A 19,177-nucleotide genomic window follows, 5' to 3' on the forward strand; every position below is an offset into this window, starting at 1 on the left:
ACATGGATCCATGATTTCATGTTGTTTACGCTAAATTCTTACACTACCATCCAAATATGTCTGCAGAAATTGAGACTCATCAAACAGGCAATGTTTTCCTACTTTTCTGCAGCTGTAAGCAATCTGCTTCACGTTTTAACCTCCTAGGACTTGGCGTCCACATATGTGGACATCACATTTTGGGTTGTCTAGACCAAAATACTAAATTTTGCTCTACAAGGGCCTGATATCCACTTACAAGGACATTATACTGCCTCTGTTTTATAGAAATTTAAAACGAATATCCTCATATGTGGCTCTCATTTTTCTTAGAAACAAAAACCAGGTAAAAAAAAATGGAAGAGTTCAGGTCTTAGGAGGTTAATTTGCTGAATGTTCAGAGAGGCTCTTCTGCATACCCTCTTGTAACAAACGATTACTGTTACTGTAGTTACTGTTGCCTTCTTATCAGATCAAAGCAGTCTGGCCATTCTCCTCTGACATCTGTCATCAACAAGGCATTTTCCCCTAAAGAGCTGCCGCTTGCTGGATAGTTTTTTCCTTTTCTCTGTAAGCCCCTCATGCCTAAATGCATTCAGTTGCTTTCCCTCACTCAGTTTCTTTTACTTATTTCACATTTGTATTAATCTAATGTAAAAGAATGTAAAAGTAATGTAAAAGAACCCACCCACCACTTTATTTACACTCTAGCTCTTGTTTTAACATATGGCACAGAAATTGAACATTTAACAGTGTTTCCTGAAAAACCTCTCTTGTGTGATCATTTGCTAATAACATTTAAATTTACAATAATTGATTACATGTTCTAATTCTCAAACATGTAGCTTAAAGCAGATAATTTGTAAGCTGGGGAGAAAATGGCGTGTCACTGTTACACACCGGCCCGAGGCCGGGGTGCAACACAACCAAAAGATAAACCCTACACATAGTAACGACAAAATAAATCACACCGCGGCAGCTTTGACGTGAATTAGTTAATTTATTACTGAACAGGTAGCGAGCTTCAGGGTGGGCGATGCCAAAACAACAAACAAAACACACTAAAAAGAAAAACAAAGCTAACTTACCTCCCCCGATTCCAAAACAAAATACAATTCTCTAACCTGTCTCCCTACCCGAAACAGGAGAAAAGAGGGGAATGAAAGAAAACGGCTTCCCACCCCTACAGCTACCAAGCTCGGGTACACCCTTTTTCAACATTTATATTGCAGCCCCGTGCAGTCATACACCACGACGGTCCCCAGACACACAGCTCACGGGAAACCAGGAAGTCTGCTCGCCGGCCCAGTCCAACCCCTTTTGTAGCTGGCCTCTTTCCTTCCTCCACCAATGGGCGGCCTCCACCTGGAAACAAGCATCACTGAATACAAATACAAACAATAACAACACCATACCGCAAATAATGACCCTGGGTCATAACACCCCCCCACCTAAAATCAAGCATCTCATTAAAGAGATGCGAGATCTAGGCCTCCACCCGGGATAGGGCATCGGCCACAACATTATCGGCCCCTCTGAAATGATGGATGTCAATGTTAAAGTCCTGCAGTAGCAAAGACCAAACGCATGAGACGCTGGTTGCCATTCCTCATGCGAGAAAGGAAAACCAAGGGGTTGTGGTCCGTATACACTGCGGTTGGTATTGTTTTCCTGATTACTGTCTGATTCTAAGATTAGAGTGCGCTGATATCCAGAGGACGGACAGTCCTGTTGTTTCTGACTTGCTGAGGCTCCCCTGCGTGTAGGTCGACCTTGTGTGGTAATGATGTTGTTGACATCAAGAGCAGCCTGTTCTTGAGCTTGCTCTCTCTTTATTCTGACCTTTTTACATTTCTGAATAGCTGGCTGACCATGTACACCAAGCTCTTCAAGCTCCTTCTTCGGAACAGCCACCTGGGAGTGGATGGAGCGGCAGTCCCCCAGCAGTTTCTTGCATTTTCTCCTCACGCCGCAGAGGGCAATGTAACGTTTGAACCTCGCCACCAATTTGTCATCAGACTTTGGTTTTCTGGCGCTCTCATCTTTCTTCACACTCTTCTTCATCTCCTTTTTATCTTTTATTTTATCAGTCTTATTTTCTTTTTCATCTTCCAAAGAAGGTAGTGATGAATCTGAGTCTGGGTCACCGGTTTTCTTTTCCACTTTTGTATCTTCTTTGTCACTGTCAAAAGACCCGTTACTCTTAATTTGGTCACTCTTTTCTGACTTGCAGTCCCCATCTGATTCGTTTTCCGCAACACTCAGTGGTGTTTCCCTTCCTTCATCTTTACTGCTGGTTCTTGTCTCGACGTTCTTTCTCACCACTTTCTTTGGACTGTCACTGCAGTTGCTTTCCTCACTGAGTCCCTCATCAGAAGACTCGGCACTGTCAATTTGACGATTCTCATTTGTCTTTTGTGGTGATTTTTTCACCTCTGGCTCGTCACCATCAGCTTGAGATTTGGCATTTTCATCATCATTGCAGCTTTCTTCACTTTCTGTTTTGTTGTCCTCTTGAGCCTCAGATTCTGATGATGAGCTTGAATGATTATTTTGTGATTTCTTTTCCCTGAATTCATCTTCACTCTCACTCATGACCTCGTCATTTCCATTTTCTCTCTTCCTTTTGTTCTGGAGCTTCTTAGTCTCTGAGTCACCTTCACTTTCTGGAGCACGAGTAACCACACATGCCGGAGAAACTGTGGAGTCACCCAGCTCCGATGGGAATTGGCATAACCGATCCGAAGTAGGACACTCAATAACTTCCGTAATAGCCGGAAACACTTTTCCCCCGGCCAAGTCGTTTCCCAAAATAAGATCAATGCCTTCAATTGGCAACTGATCTCGAACCCCCACCCGCACAGCGCCGGATACGAAGGACGAGGTCAAAGTAACCGTGTGGAGTGGCATGCGTAAAAAAATCATCTTGATACCCCACACCAGCAAATCAGAACCACAGTACGACTGCTGAGAAAAAGGCACGACTCCACGCCGTGCCACCGAATGCTTCGCCCCCGTATCCCTCAAGATGGTGATCGGAACCCGGTCCCCCGCATCACCAGACAACGATAAAAACCCCATCGAAACAAACGGTCGAAACACCACATCTATCCCCCGCGGAACGACGCCAACCGGCAGTAAGCTAGGGCGGGTTACCGCGGAGCAACACTGCACGGCCCCCCCCGTAATGTTCGTCCGCGCCCCCTCCCTCGCCCTCAGCACGGGACAAGAAGCAACGAGGTGACCGAGCTCATGACAAAAAAAACATCGGCGGTCCCCAGCGGCCACCGTAGGGCTACGCCGCGAGAGCGGGGGAGAACGCCCCCCCACCTCCGGCAAAACTCTAGAACCCCGACGTAACGGAGGGGAAAAACCCCTCTTGTGCGTCAAAGCAAACTCATCTGCCAAAACCGCCGCTTTCGCGAGGGACACGACCTTTTGTTCGTTCAAATAAACAACCACCCGCTCTGGCAGACACCCCTTAAAATCCTCCAATAACACTAATTCCCTCAACTGTGCAAACTCCTTAACCTCACTAGCCTGGCACCACCGATCAAAAAGCAAACCTTTCTCGCGCGCAAACTCCACATAAGTCTGATCCCCCCCCCTCTCACACTGCCGAAACTTCTGGCGGTACGCTTCCGGCACCAACTCAAAAGCACGCAATACGGCAGCCTTAACCACACCATAATCTAAGCTCTCAGCTGCCGACAGGCTAGCCCAGACCTCCTGAGCCCTACCCACCAGCCGGCACTGCAACAGCAAAACCCAGACCTCCTCCGGCCACTTTAACGCGGCCGCCACACGCTCAAAAGCAGGAAAAAACGACTCCACCTCCGACTCACAAAAGGGCGGCACCAATTTAATGTGCCTCCCAATATCAAAATCCTGACGGGGAGCCGGGGCGGGACCAGGCGCCGGCGGCGCAGGGAGCGCAGAGGGCGCAGGCGTGGGCGGCGTAGAGTCAAGAACACGCGGCGGAGGCCCGCGCTCCAACTCCAACGCCCTCACCCTCAGATGCATCGCTTCCACCTCCAACCGGTGACTACTCAACTCCACCTCCTTGATGCGGAGCAATAACTGGAGCTCCTCCGCCGACGTCCCCACCACCGCAGCAGGAGGAGCCACAGAGGGAGCGGCCACAGGAGGAACAGGCAACGGAGCCAACGGCTCCACAGCCGCTCCGCCCGTCCCACCAACAAGCGGCTCGCCCGCCAGCAAACCCCGCTCACTCAAAGCCTCCGTGACAAGCCACCGCAAATCATCCTTCTTCACCCCCGCCGGCGCACGCACATCAAAACGGCCCGCAACAAGCAGTAAATCCTCCCTCCGACACCGACTCAACTGTTGCAAAGAAGGCGCCTCAGCAAACCTATCCACATCAAACTCCATCCGCGGCCAACCACACAAACAACCCCCAAAAACACAAAAGAACAACCCCACACACCCACGCAAACCCCGAAAGCCCTCAAACGGACGAGCCCCCATTTATGTTACACACCGGCCCGAGGCCGGGGTGCAACACAACCAAAAGATAAACCCTACACATAGTAACGACAAAATAAATCACACCGCGGCAGCTTTGACGTGAATTAGTTAATTTATTACTGAACAGGTAGCGAGCTTCAGGGTGGGCGATGCCAAAACAACAAACAAAACACACTAAAAAGAAAAACAAAGCTAACTTACCTCCCCCGATTCCAAAACAAAATACAATTCTCTAACCTGTCTCCCTACCCGAAACAGGAGAAAAGAGGGGAATGAAAGAAAACGGCTTCCCACCCCTACAGCTACCAAGCTCGGGTACACCCTTTTTCAACATTTATGTTGCAGCCCCGTGCAGTCACACACCACGACGGTCCCCAGACACACAGCTCACGGGAAACCAGGAAGTCTGCTCGCCGGCCCAGTCCAACCCCTTTTGTAGCTGGCCTCTTTCCTTCCTCCACCAATGGGCGGCCCCCACCTGGAAACAAGCATCACTGAGTACATATACAAACAATAACAACACCATACCGCAAATAATGACCCTGGGTCATAACAGTCACAAATTTAGAAGATCATCATGTAGCCTAAAGAAATAGTTTGGTGATGTTTAAGAAAGCCCTCCGCAAAGCTAGAACATCTTACTACTCATCACTGATTAAAGAAAATAAGAACACAAGAATATTCATTTAAAGTCTTTTTCTCCAATTGATCTTTCTGAGTTAACTTTAGTAATGATTTCCTCCAAACCATCTTTTAGACTCCATTCCCAAAAGACTGCTCAAAGAAGTCCTGCCATCAATTAATGCTTCAATCTTAAATATGATCAACCTATCTCTATTAATCAACTATGCACCACAGGCCTTGAAGCTGGCAGTAGTAGCAGTCTTAGCTAATTATAAGCCAGTCTCCAACCTTCCTTTCATATCAAAAATCCTTGAAAGAGTAGTTGTCAAACAGCTAACAGATCGTCTGCAGAGGAATGGTTTATTTGAAGAGCTTCAGTCAGGTTTCAGAGCTCATCACAGCACAGAAACAGCTTTAGTGAAGGTTACAAATGATCTTCTTATGGCCTCTGACAGTGGACTCATCTCTGTGCTTGTCCTGCTAGACCTCAGTGCAGCGTTCGATACTGTTGACCTTAATATCCTATTAGAGCGATTAGAACATGCTGTAGGTATTACAGGTACTGTGCTGCAGTGGTTTGTATCATATCTATCTAATAGACTCCAATTTGTACATGTAAATGGAGAGTCCTCTTCACACACTCAGGTCAATTATGGAGTTCCACAGGGTTCAGTACTAGGACCAATTCTGTTTACATTATACATGCTTCCCCTAGGCAGTATCATCACAAGACATAGCATACATTTTCACTGCTATGCAGAGGACACCCAACTGTATCTATCCATGAAGCCAGATAACACACACCAATTAGTTAAACTGCAGGAATGTCTTAAAGACATAAAGACCTGGATGGCCGCTAACTTTCTGCTTCTAAATTCAGATAAAACTGACGTCATTGTATTCGGCCCTGAAAATCTTAGAAATATTGTATCTAACCCAGATTCTTACTCTGGATGGCATTACCTTAGCCTCCAGTAACACTGTGAGGAATCTTGGAGCCATTTTTGACCAGGATATGTTCTTCAATGCACATATTAAACAAATACAGGGAGTGCAGAATTATTAGGCAAGTTGTATTTTTGAGGAATAATTTTATTATTGAACAACAACCATGTTCTCAATGAACCCAAAAGACTCATTAATATCAAAGCTGAATGTTTTTGGAAGTAGTTTTTAGTTTGTTTTTAGTTTTAGCTATTTTAGGGGGATATCTGTGTGTGCAGGTGACTATTACTGTGCATAATTATTAGGCAACTTAACAAAAAACAAATATATACCCATTTCAATCCATAAAACCTTAGAAAAATCAGTCTTGAGATATTTCTTGGCCCAGTCTTGACGTTTCAGCTTGTGTGTCTTGTTCAGTGGTGGTCGTCTTTCAGCCTTTCTTAGCTTGGCCATGTCTCTGAGTATTGCACACCTTGTGCTCTTGGGCACTCCAGTGATGTTGCAGCTCTGAAATATGGACAAACTGGTGGCAAGTGGCATCTTGGCAGCTGCACGCTTGACTTTTCTCAGTTCATGGGCAGTTATTTTGCGCCTTGGTTTTTCCACATGTTTCTTGCGACCTTGTTGACTATTTTGAATGAAACGCTTGATTGTTCAATGATCACGCTTCAGAAGCTTTGCAATTTTGAGACTGTCGCATCCCTCTGCAAGATATCTCACTATTTTTGACTTTTCTGAGCCTGTCAAGTCCTTCTTTTGACCCATTTTGCCAAAGGAAAGGACGTTGCCTAATAATTATGCACACCTGATATAGGGTGTTGATGTCATTAGACCACACCCCTTCTCATTACAGAGATGCACACCACCTAATATGCTTAATTGGTAGTAGGCTTTCGAGCCTATACAGCTTGGAGTAAGACAACATGCATGAAGAGGATGATGTGGACAAAATACTCATTTGCCTAATAATTCTGCACTCCCTGTATGTCTCAGAGTGACGCTAAAAAACTAGTTCATGTATTTATTACTTCTAGGCTGGACTACTGTAATTCATTATCATCAGGATCTCCTAAAAACTCCCTGAAAACCCCTCAGTTAATCCAAAATCCTGCAGCAACAGTACTGATAAGGACTAGAAAGAGAGAGCATATTTCTCCTTTCTCTCTTGGATTCCTTCACTGGCTCCCTGTTAAATCCAAAATTGAATTCAAAATCCTGCTTGAATAATCAGGCCCCATGCTATCTTAATGACCTTATAATACTATATCACCCTATTAGAGCACTTCACTACCTTACTTGTTGTTGCTAGAGTATTCAAAAGTAGATTGGGAGGCAGAGCCTTCAGTTTTCAGGCCCATCTTCCACAGAACCAGCTTCCAGTTTGGATTCAGATAGAGTTTGTCTATCTCTGCTTTCAGGCTTAAAACGCCACTGGGGGATTCCCATGATGCACTGAGTATTTCTTCTTCAATCACCTTTCAAACTCATTTTGTGTTAATAGACCTCACTGCACTGAATCATACTTAATCTCTGACTCTCTTCAACAGAATGTGTTATGTCCTATCTACCTTCTCTCACCTCAACCACTCCTGGCAGATGGCCCCGCCCCTCCCTGAGCCTGGTCCTGCTGGAGGATTCTTCCTGTTAAAAGGGAGTTTTTCCTTCCCGCTGTTGCCAAAGTACTTGCTTCTCTGTAAGCGACTTGAGGTAACTGTTGTGATTTAGTGCTGTATAAATAAAATAAAATTGAATTGAATTAATGAGCAGTTGAACAGGTTTACCTAATAAAGTGGCTGGTGAGCAATGTTCCTTCTAATTTTTAGAATTTTGTGTGTCTGAGCAAACACACAAACTCCCTGAGCAGTCCCTTGGACCACTGTGAGCAACATTAGACGTGTGCACTCACTGTGGTCACGCCAGCATCGAATCCATCCAAGTTACATGGTTTATGAAAATAATCAAATTACAGCATTTACAATCTTTTGATTGGTCGACATGGTACATTTTTCCACCAATAGGAAAGGATGGGGGGTTTTTTGGTTTTGTCCTTGCTCACAGGGGGCGAGTGCTTTCGAGCGCTTTCCTTATAAAACGCTGTTTTTACCATTTCTTCCCACAGTAAATATAAATGATAGTATTCAGGAGAAAAAAAACAAACATTGCATTTTTTTTTATCATAACTCTGGTTTTACGTGGCCTATCAACAATATTTAAAAACTGGTATAAAGTCCACACTTTTTCTGTCAATTGTTCCGTCTGTCCTGCTCACATCTCCAATGGTTGCACACGTTGTCATTAACATGGCTTCACTCCACATCATATGGGAACTTGAGGAACCAGGTCAAAACAAATTCAGTAAGTGTTGGGCCAAAAGTGTTTTTTGGAATAACAATGTTCTATATAACCTCTGTACTTCTTACTGTATACTTCTTACTGAATAATTAAAATATAGAACAACATAATTAATTGTTAACGATATAAAACAAGAATAAAAGCTAAACAGTGATTTGTCTTGTTGTTCTCGGGTAGTCATCAATTCAATTCAATTTTATTGATATAGCACCAAATCACAACAACAGTCACCTCACTACAATGGAGATTTTTTTTAGTGGTGATCTTTATCTTAACATGCATTGAAAATGGAGACATCGCCATGGCTGTGCTGTCTCCTTCACTCTTGGCCATTGGCGCTCCCATGCCTTTCATGGGCTTCTCCTTTGGATATCTGTTCTCTGGGATCTCCAGACTCAGCCATGTGTAAGTGGTTTTATTCAGTCACTGATGGATATTGTTAGCGGTCATATGAGCCTTTGTGTATATATATATATATATATATATATAAAAAAAAAACACCCAGCACGCCCCTGCGGGTGGTTTATCCTTCAAGCTCGGGTCCTCTACCAGAGGCCTGGGAGCTTGAGGGTCCTGCGCAGTATCTTAGCTGTTCCCAGGACTGCGCTCTTCTGGACAGAGATCTCCGATGTTATTCCCGGGATCTGCTGGAGCCACTCGCCTAGCTTGGGAGTCACCGCACCTAGTGCTCCGATTACCACGGGGACCACCATTACCTTCACCCTCCACATCCTCTCGAGCTCTTCTCTGAGCCCTTGGTATTTCTCCAGCTTCTCGTGTTCCTTCTTCCTGATATTGCTGTCATTCGGAACCGCTACATCGATCACTACGGCCGTCTTCTTCTGTTTGTCTACCACCACTATGTCCGGTTGGTTAGCCACCACCATTTTGTCTGTCTGTATCTGGAAGTCCCACAGGATCTTAGCTCGGTCATTCTCCACCACCCTTGGGGGCATCTCCCATTTTGACCTCGGGACTTCCAGGTTATACTCGGCACAGATGTTCCTGTACACTATGCCGGCCACTTGGTTATGGCGTTCCATGTATGCCTTGCCTGCTAGCATCTTGCACCCTGCTGTTATGTGCTGGATTGTCTCTGGGGCATCTTTACACAGCCTGCACCTGGGGTCTTGCCTGGTGTGATAGACCCCAGCCTCTATGGATCTTGTACTCAGAGCTTGTTCTTGTGCTGCCATGATTAGTGCCTCTGTGCTGTCTTTCAGTCCAGCTTTGTCCAGCCACTGGTAGGATTTCTGGATATCAGCCACCTCCTCTATCTGCCGGTGGTACATACCGTGCAGGGGCCTGTCCTATATATATATATATATATATATATATATATATTACACATGTGAATTACTCTATCTTCCCTCAGGGAACGGAGGACCGTTTCTATGGAAACAGGCTGCCAGACTATCATGCGGGGCTCCACCATATTGAAGATTGTTTTCCCCCAGGAAGTGATAGGCAGTCTACATGGTGTTTCAGCTGTTGGAGGGAATGGTGCTCACCATGACAACAGATTTCAGAGTTTACATGTTGACAAAGGCCTTTTATGTCTATTAACAGTATAACATTGTATTTTCACAAAGGGGTAATAGTTCAAATGTATTGTTCCATGCAGTGTTGTGTGTAGCAGGCAGGTTAGGACCCAAATGCAGGACTCTCAGGATAGACTGAACTTAACAACAGCTTTAAGGAACTTAAATGGCAGGAACTCGTGGATCCAAACACTGAACAAACACTAAAGGCTGTGTGTCCTGATCAAACAGGACACACAGCACACACAGGTGAAATGACAAGGTGCTTAGAGAGGCTGCAGAGATTGGAGCAGGCCAGGAAAAGGCCAAAACCACTAAACAAGCCTAAAGTATGATAATTACAGTTCATTTGGGCAAGGGAACAACCATCTACTGCAAGAAGACCTAAGCTCAATATCCTCCAAGGTGGCAGATGGGAGTAGACCTGTGAAGGAAGCTGAATATCCCACCTGTTACCCAGGCAACGTTGAGGCCTGACATGGATATCTGATCAGAGCAGGGTAAGGAGGTCATCTGCTCAACTGGGCCTAAAATCTCAAGATACGACCATGAGACATTTCAAGAGCCTAAAATACCAAGTGCAGAGAGAAAGAATGGCAAAAGAGAGTCCCCAGAAAACACTGTATTGTTCACAGGATTGGGGAAGCAGCTGAGTGAGCCTATTGTTGGCCCTGGTATATGGAGGAGGGGGGCTGGGCTAGAAGCCTCGAGGTTGTTTGTAGTGATTTGGCCACCACTGCTGACCTGCCATCAGGAGAGTCAAAATAGTCAGTGAAGGTTGGGTATCATCTGGCAACATCAACTCCAGGCTGAAGACCATAATTGCTCTATAGTACCTACAGTTGTGGCATCCTGGGGTGTGTTAAGGAAGCTTGAACACTACATGAACAAATGCACTGGTTCACACTTCTGAAATGGCACTTGCTGTGGTTCCTACATGCTTCCACTTTGCAACAATGATTGTGGAAACCTCTTCCTTCCTGGGAACACAGCGTGGTGATAAGGATGTTTAAAGGATGTGCACAAAGCTGCATCTGGTCAGTCGGCTGATCAATTTGTTTCACCAACTCACCTACACAAGGCAATTTGTAAAGGGCGTAGCAGCCGTGGCAGTTTGTCTTGAAACAGCAATGGTAATCTCCATATTTTGACTTTCTTCTCAAAATAAATCTTTTAGAATAGAATAGAATAGCCTTTATTGTCATTGTACAGAGTACAACGAAATTGGAGTGCCACTCCCTTGGTCCAAGATTCAATAATAAATATAAATGTAAAATATAAAAAGTACAATAAAACAATCGCAAGTACTCAAACAATAGTAAGTACGATATATACAGGATAGCAGCATTAATATAATGACAGTATGAATAGCAGCATAATATAATGGCAGTGACGGTATGGTATAGCTAAGCAGGTTCAATTGTTTTTGTGCTTATTTACTACGGTGATAGCTCTGGGAAAGAAGCTGTCCCTGAATCTGTTTGTCCTGGTTTTATGTGACCTGTACCGTTGGCCTGACGGTAATAGTTCAAACAGTTGGTTGCTGGGGTGAGAGTAGTCCTTGATGATATTGCCAGCTCTGCTGAGGTACCAAGAGTTTGCAGTGACCTCCAGGCTGGGCAGAGAGCAGCCAGTGATCTTCTGGGCTGTGTTGATGACTCTCTGCAGTACTTTACTGTCCGCAGCTGAGCACCCTGCATACCATGTTGTTATGCCGTACGTTAGGATGCTCTCTATGGTGGCTCTGTAAAATGTCACCAGCAGCCTCTCCTTATATTATTCTCAGAATGAGCACCAATGTTTTTTTTTCTTAACATGGCCTTAAGACTCCGTCATACAGAGAGGACAAAAATTAGGACCAATAAAAACTGTGAAAAATCACAGCTTCATTTTTTGTTGGATTGGAGTTTCTTTGATAAGCGACTAAAAGACTGATCAGCTTTTAAAATAGTTGGCTGTATATCTTTTCAATGCATGCGTTTTAAAATTCAGTGACACTTATCTAAGCCACTGGGTGACTTATGAAGCTACAAACTCATTTACAATTTTTCTGTCAGGCAGCATGAACTCTTGAAAACTGAATTTTCCAGCTTTTCCTGCTTGAACATGTCAAAATGTCTGTAAAAATCTCAAACTACCAATCAGATACTGAGAAAACAGTTTGACGTTTGTTCTTATTTTTCCATTCACACAAACACAAAAAAAGAACAAAGAATAACCGTGTGATCATGTTTTGTCTACGCAGACGAATAACCAGACCTTAACATTTCATGTCTAACTACAAGAAACTTTTGTGCCAGAGCTTGGTTTGTAATGAGCCTGCCTCTAACCCAGAGAATTACCAGCCTGCAGCTACTGGGGAGGAGCTGAAAGAGTCTACTGTATAACATCAATCACTGATGTGAATTCTCAGACAAGTAAATCCTAAAGCTGACTATACAAATGGAAAAATGTGCTACTGTAGAGTTATTATAGCATACTGTAATCTGAAACTTGCAAATGTATTGGTGCTTTATAACTTAAGTTACTAATGACGACGATCCAGTTTTAATGAAAATTCTTTTATTAGTTAAGTCTATTGTCTTTCTACACCATACAAACACCCATTATAATTTTCACTGAAAATAAAATCCTCATGTACAAAAATCTACCCCCCACCCAAACTCTCATAGTACCAACAAGGGCCACGGGAATTACATTTAAAACGAAAGTCTGAAATCTGTACACAAAATCCCAAATAAAAACAAGTACAACACTAATGAAAACTGCATTCTGTAAGCAAAACCACTGAAAGTAAATGTCGACTTGATCCTTGAGTTTTTGCCTCTTAAAATAATAAAGCCACCGCAAAAAAAAAAAGAAAGAAAAAAAAAAAGTGGGATTTATTAAATAAATTTTTCTGTACAGCTGTTTAACTGATGCTGTGCTTAATTATACACAATTGTTCTTGATAGAGAGCTGCCAAAGTTACATTAGAGTATTAAGCACAAATAGGTAAAAAAACAAATAAAACAAAAAAAAACAAAGGTATTATATTCTGATGAAACAAAAGCACATGCAACCATCAGAAGTTATACAGCAGCAGCTGTGGGGTTCAGAAAACATGAGCAATAAGCACAGGAAATATGATCTCAAATTCTGCCACTGACCAGCAAAAGGTATCACAAAAGGATTAAGTGGTGACGTATCAAAAGCATCCTAGAGTTGAACAGAAATTCAAATCCCTGTTCAGAGTTTATTATAGTGGAGAGATTCATTTAACTGATGTAGATGCTGGCTCACACGGGCGTTTTGCAAGAAGAAACAAAGGTGGTGCATGTCCGCACCTGAAATTGAGCCACAGGGTGTTAACAGATACGCGTCCGGGCTTTCTTGACTAGTGAGGAAGAGGACAAACAGCATCACTGTCCACAGAAGTTCTGTTTGAGAATGTTCTGGATTCAGAGAACACCTGTAAATGTGGGAAAATCAAGTAACAGTGACTTGAAATGTCCAGACAGGAAAAAGCAAACCTTGCTCCGGGAAAACTCTTTCAAAAGAGAGTTTACAGGAGCTCCAGTGTGCCAAATCCTCCGAGCTGATTCTACTGATGAAACAAGCCGTGGCTTCTGTTGACTCCCGATAACTTACACCCAGCCTTTAGCGCTGGCTGTCAGTAGAAGGAGAACGAGAGCGGGAGCGTGAACGCGAGCGGGATCGGGAGGCGGAGGCTCTCTGGGCAGGCGCTGGGGAGGGCGGGGTCGCTGATTTGCTCATCTTGGAGGAGCGCTTGGCGGGCTCCTTAGATTTGGAGGTTGGGGAGGATGCGCCGCCGGCAGGCGAGCCGCTGCGGGAGCGGGAACGGTTGTGGGCTTTGGCAGGGCTGCGGGAGCGTCTTGGGGAGCGTGATGCAGAGCGACCACGGGAACGGGACCGCGAACGGGAGGAGCTCTCAGACCGGGAGCGACTTCTCGACCTGAAAGAGGGGAAAAAAAAAAAAAAAAAAAAAAAAAAAAAAAAAAAAAAAAATTACATCAGCTTCATATCAATATTCATAAAAAAAATTTATTATTAGCTTTTATTAAATGAGCATTTTCAGTTTCATGAAAAAAGAAAATTAATCTGTTAATAACAGATAACAGTTAATAATAGTAAGAGTCTATGCGGTGCTCAAAGTGAAACCCAAACTAATTAAATCCGTCTCAAGGGAACCATTTTTACAGATCTATGTTACTGAGAATTGCCTTCATAACACAGTAATCAGAAACTAGTACAGTATTACATTCCACCAGTCTGTACACGGCACAATTTGAAAGCGAGGGTTTAACATTTAGTTCAGGTGCACTGAATGGTTAACCTAATGTCTCCTTAATTACTATCAAAACTCAAACACGTTTGACTTTCAACATAAGCTGTTTTTCTTCATAAAAGCACATGCAGTTCCTTGAAAGCAGCACTGATTTGTTACAACTGGGTGAATTCAGTTTGAAGCACACTTTAAAAAGAAAAGAAATAAAAGAAAAACAGGGAAAAAGTGAGTTCATCAGCCAAAAAAGACATCTTTCATAAATTCTGGCGTTATTTGAAGTGAACCGCTTTCCACAAACACACCTCTTCTTGGCAGCTTCGATGAGCTTGATTTTTCTGCCATTAATTTCCTTTCCAGAGAGTTTGTCAAGTGCATTTTTCAGGTCACTGTGAGAAGCAAACTCAACCACCCTGAAAACAAATAAGACACACTGTTAGTCAAAAACTCACTTTCCTTTTTTTTATTATAAACAGACACTGGGCACCGGTTAATAGTCTCACCCTTCGTTGAGCTTGGGACGATGTGCGTCTGCGAAAGTCACCTCTCCAGCTTGCCTCATGAAATCTTTCAGGTCCTACACATGCAAACTTTGGTCAATTTACGGAGCGCCTCAGAACACAAGCACAGGCTGAGACACAAACAGGACTGAAGAGAGATGGTTAGATTCTCTGAGAGGACTACACAGACTACTGCAGATAAGGAGAATGAGTCCAAGAACCTCACAGTCTGTTCAGCTTGCAAGTGTTTCAACAATATAGAAAATTACAAAAACAATAGAGGAGAGGGGGGAGGGTTTCATAATTGCTAATTAAGGTCTAAGCCAATTGTGATTGGCGGATTACTTGCAGCAGCTTTGAGGTCCTTGGACACACCGCTCGTTAAAACTACAGAGAGATGAACACCATCTGCAAGAACTGCAGAGGCGCAGCCTGGGCAGCATTTGGCACTCAGAGCCCCATTTTCCTTGGGAAGGAGGACACAGGGCTCCGCGCCGGGATCATCCCTGCCTCGGCACCCCACCTCAGTAAAGAGAGTGAACAGGGTGGAAGAGAGGAAACTACTACCTGAGAGCGAAACCCTTTGGGGTGGGCCGCAGGCTCTCCGAGCCCACCATAACCGGGAAAACAGCAGATTATATCCACGGGCACCTGGCAGGAATTCACACTCTCTCGCTCACGACGTGCGGGAACACCAGAGGGGGGAAGGGAGGGGGGGATATCGATCGAAGCCCCTCAAATTAACGAACCATCGATCAATACGCCACCACCATCGACTCTCGCTCTCTCCTCTGCTTTCTCTCTGCCAACCCTCTGTTTCCTCTCTCTCGCCCTCAACCACACATCAGGCGTTGCGAGCGAGCGAAGGGGGCCGCCAGCGCCTCTAGTGTGGAGCGAGCGCTCACATGACCAGCAGGCATCAACTAGGAGTAGGACAGACTGGCTGACACCACAGGCTCAACCCAGACAGAAGGACCCAGAAGGGGTTAACTCCACCATAAGCGAGCTCTTCCATATGACTGGCAAATAAAGGGGTGAAGAATTGGTTAAAATGTGAAAACAGGAACAAATTAAGTGTTTTGTTGCTGCTTCTGCTGCTCTTTGCATCACTAATGAACTGCATGATATGCAGATTAATCAGAGCAATTATTCTGAAAAAGAATAACTTGGGCTGACTGATGTATAACAAGGTAAAACTGTTCGAACTGTTTTGATTTCAGTAACATAGTCTGTTTTTAGCAGCAATTCTAAAACTTTAATGTGTATTTTTGGAGATAGACTGTTGGAGGTGATAACATTTGTGTTCTGTTGCAGCTTTCAAAGGTTTGTCATGTTTTTTTTTGCTTTTGTTCTGGTTTTTAAAAGACGCTTGAGCCAATACTAACCTGCCAGCTGACTCGAGAGGACAAGTTCTCCACAATCAGGCGGTTCTCGGTGCGCATTGGAGGAGGGTTACGACTGGAAATGGAAAGATATAAAAGAAGCAATTGAGCAATAACAGTGTAGGGCTGATACAGACTTTACCCAGAGTCTAAGAGCCCTCATTAGCAAACTGTCATTACAAGGCTAACTCGTGTTAAAGAGCTTTCCAGATCAGCGAAGACAAGACTTGTGCTGCATGTTAATCGTGGCTATGAACATTTCCAGCCTGCAGGCCATTAAACTGCCGCAATAATCTGACGACTGACCTTTCACCAAATAACAGAAGCTGTTTACAGAGCGTGCTTGCTGAGGTTTTGTGTGCATCCATTCTTCTTTCTTTGAATGGAATTAAAGGGAACTTGCATTTCATCTTAAAAAGGGGAGCTGTTACCTCCGGCTGTTCTGGGAGCCGCGGCCGTAGCGATCAGAGAAACGTCCCCCTCCGCCGCCGCCGCCACCGCGTCCGCGGCCACCGCGCAGACGCACGCGAGCATGCTCAATGGTCACCCTGATGTATCAAGCATTAAAAATATATTTTATTATGGCAACAAATGTGAATAAAGGGACTCGTTTCCTAAAGGAAATTCATTACCTTTCATTGCACAGCTCTTTACCATCAAGTTCATAAACAGCATCTTCTGCATCTCTGGGGTCGTCAAACTCCTGCGAACCAAGCACACAACACCTTTTACATCCACAGTTCTTAATGTTTATCCTTTTCATCACCAATAATGTGTCCTGTTTTTAATACTTTACTGAAACATTTAATGACTAATCAAATAGCTTTTAATACCAAAAGAATGGTAATGAATAACATTAAAAAAATACATCACTCTTTTAGAAAAGTGTAAAAATTCATCACACATATGACTCAAAATCGGTCTCTGGTCTGAGCAGTAAAGTGATTCAATTCAACCCTTCCAAGTGTTGCAATGTGGACTTTTCTGTCCTTCTAGAGAGGGAAATATTAATGTTGCATAAGTGGACACAAATCAGAGCAAATGAGACCAAATTGTGTTCAAGGACATGAAAAAAGGGGAAACTATTAGATTAGAAGTTGTGGCTAATGCCAGGATTTTTCAGTAGGTATTACTTTGTCTAATCAAATCTATGGATTTTCCTTCCATATATGCAGATTTCTTTAACGAAAGTGTTTATTATTTCAATAAAAAGAGACCCCACTGATAGATGTAGATTTTGTGATAGATATGTGCCATGTTCGGTTTATTCTAATGTGGATTTTAACTTGTAATGAAATAATCTACAAAATTTTAGAAATCTGCTTAAAACCCCTGAAAATTCATCTTACATTCAAGCACGTGTTGTCAAATCTTAGTTAAAATTTGATTAAAATTTATAACACTACTTCAAGAATGACACCTCCTGGTGGTTCTAGCGTTAAATGTCCATCCTTACATGACTTAGAGTGTGCCCGTCTTCGGATGGCTGCTTGCAACAGGATGATGCTGCATGTCAAAAAGCTCAAACCATCTAAAACAGCTCTTTTAACTTGACAATGAGACCATGACTGTACTCCTCAATCCAGCAGACCTCAATCCAATACAGGACCTTTGGGATGTTCTCATCATCACCCAGCAAATCTGCAGCAACTGTGTGATGCTGTCAATGTCGATATGGAGCAAAATCTCGGAGAAATCTGTTAGCCCAGGCCATTTAATAAGTAGAATAAACTGTTAAAATCATAACGTCATTACAACGTTGGTGATTTTTCATTGGGGGAAGGCCAAATCCTCTTTAGGGGGTGCCATAACATTTTCGATGCAGGAAAAAAACTCTAACAAAATCTTTCCAGATCCAAGTCTCGACACTCGGCAGCCATCTTGTAACGCTCCCAGGTCCTTATTTGGGTAGGTATTTAGAAGCATTATGCAAAATACCTTTATTTCAATGGTCACCTTGAAATATATACAAAACCGCTTAAAGTCGAGCTTTGTTCCACCTCTAAATTTAGGATTTTTTATTATGAAATTTCCAATTTTAAAAAATATACATATATTTTGAATTGCTTTCTTCATGACTCTGTTATGCAGAAAACGCTCCAAGTATATGAACGAGTCTCGACTTGGCCCTGATTTACTGGTGGGTATGTCACTAAACAAGAAGTAGGCCGTAAAAATGAAACCATGAGGATTCCCTGCGGCAGCCTGCTTCAAAACACCACATCAGGTCTGTAAAATAAAGTATGGAGTCTAAATTTAACAGCAGAACCGTGCATGGCGCTCAGAGTACATTTAAATACCTTTCAGCCATCCTGACCTACTTTCGCTCGGTGACTCACCACAAAGCCGAATCCTCTCTTCAGGTCGATATCTCGGATGCGGCCGTATCCTTTGAAAAACCTCTCCACATCCTTCTCTCTGGCCGAGGGGCTCAGCCGGCCGATGAAAATACGACATCCGCTCATGACTTGGTCACGTTTAATTAGCTATAAGCAGAACACTTGCGTTAGTTTTTAAAGATTTACACAGCTTCAGAGGAATACAAATGACCTACTTATGTGCCTCAGCCTGTGGCCCGCTTTCGCAACGATAGCCTGTCAACCGTCGGTCCAAAGATAACTAAATACCCAGATAATATCAAGTAATGACACCCGTCTGTAATGTAGATATAATAAATTCCAGTCGATGTACACGTACCTTTAAGAGGACTGCAGCAGCAGTTGATTTTACTGACTGGCGACAGTGAGCCTCAACTCCAGAATAAAACAAAATGGAACCTCAGCTGTCTCCGGGAGTTTGGGAGGAGGGAGCGGGGTACATCCCGCGTGACCAGTGACGCAGCCTGACACTGCAGAACTCGAAAAAAGCCGAAGTGCTGGGAGAACGTCTACGGAGATGACGTCACAAATCCGACTCATGTAGTTTTGGAGTCTGACCACTAGGTGTCACTCGGCAACTATATAGAAAACATTTAAAACCAATTTTCTCATTTTGAGCATTATGTCTACGGTTTAATTAGGCTGTTTGGTATAACACTAGTAGAGCAGCAGGACAAAGGATCATAACAATAAAGCGCAA

General features: G+C 43.7%; 1 protein-coding gene across 2 annotated transcripts; it reads right to left on the reverse strand.

The window, feature by feature from the left end:
* Nucleotides 1-12,474: 12,474 nt before the first annotated feature.
* On the reverse strand, nt 12,475-18,933 carry srsf5b (serine and arginine rich splicing factor 5b). 2 transcript variants are annotated; one of them, XM_040018317.1, is made up of 9 exons: nt 18,797-18,925; nt 18,654-18,718; nt 18,439-18,585; nt 16,732-16,802; nt 16,531-16,647; nt 16,103-16,175; nt 14,721-14,794; nt 14,523-14,630; nt 12,475-13,887 (listed from the first exon to the last, which is right to left on the reverse strand). In XM_040018317.1, exons 3-9 carry the CDS (start codon nt 18,562-18,564, stop codon nt 13,572-13,574), a joined length of 885 nt encoding a protein of 294 aa, XP_039874251.1. In that variant the 5' UTR covers nt 18,565-18,585; nt 18,654-18,718; nt 18,797-18,925; the 3' UTR covers nt 12,475-13,571. The 2 variants fall into 2 exon arrangements, with proteins under 2 accessions (XP_039874251.1, XP_039874250.1); XM_040018316.1 differs by lacking the exon at nt 18,654-18,718 and having other exon boundaries at nt 18,797-18,933.
* Nucleotides 18,934-19,177: the final 244 nt, after the last annotated feature.

This window comes from Simochromis diagramma, unplaced genomic scaffold, assembly GCF_900408965.1.
Source record: "Simochromis diagramma unplaced genomic scaffold, fSimDia1.1 OVJJ01000802.1, whole genome shotgun sequence".
Lineage (NCBI taxonomy): Eukaryota > Metazoa > Chordata > Actinopteri > Cichliformes > Cichlidae > Simochromis > Simochromis diagramma.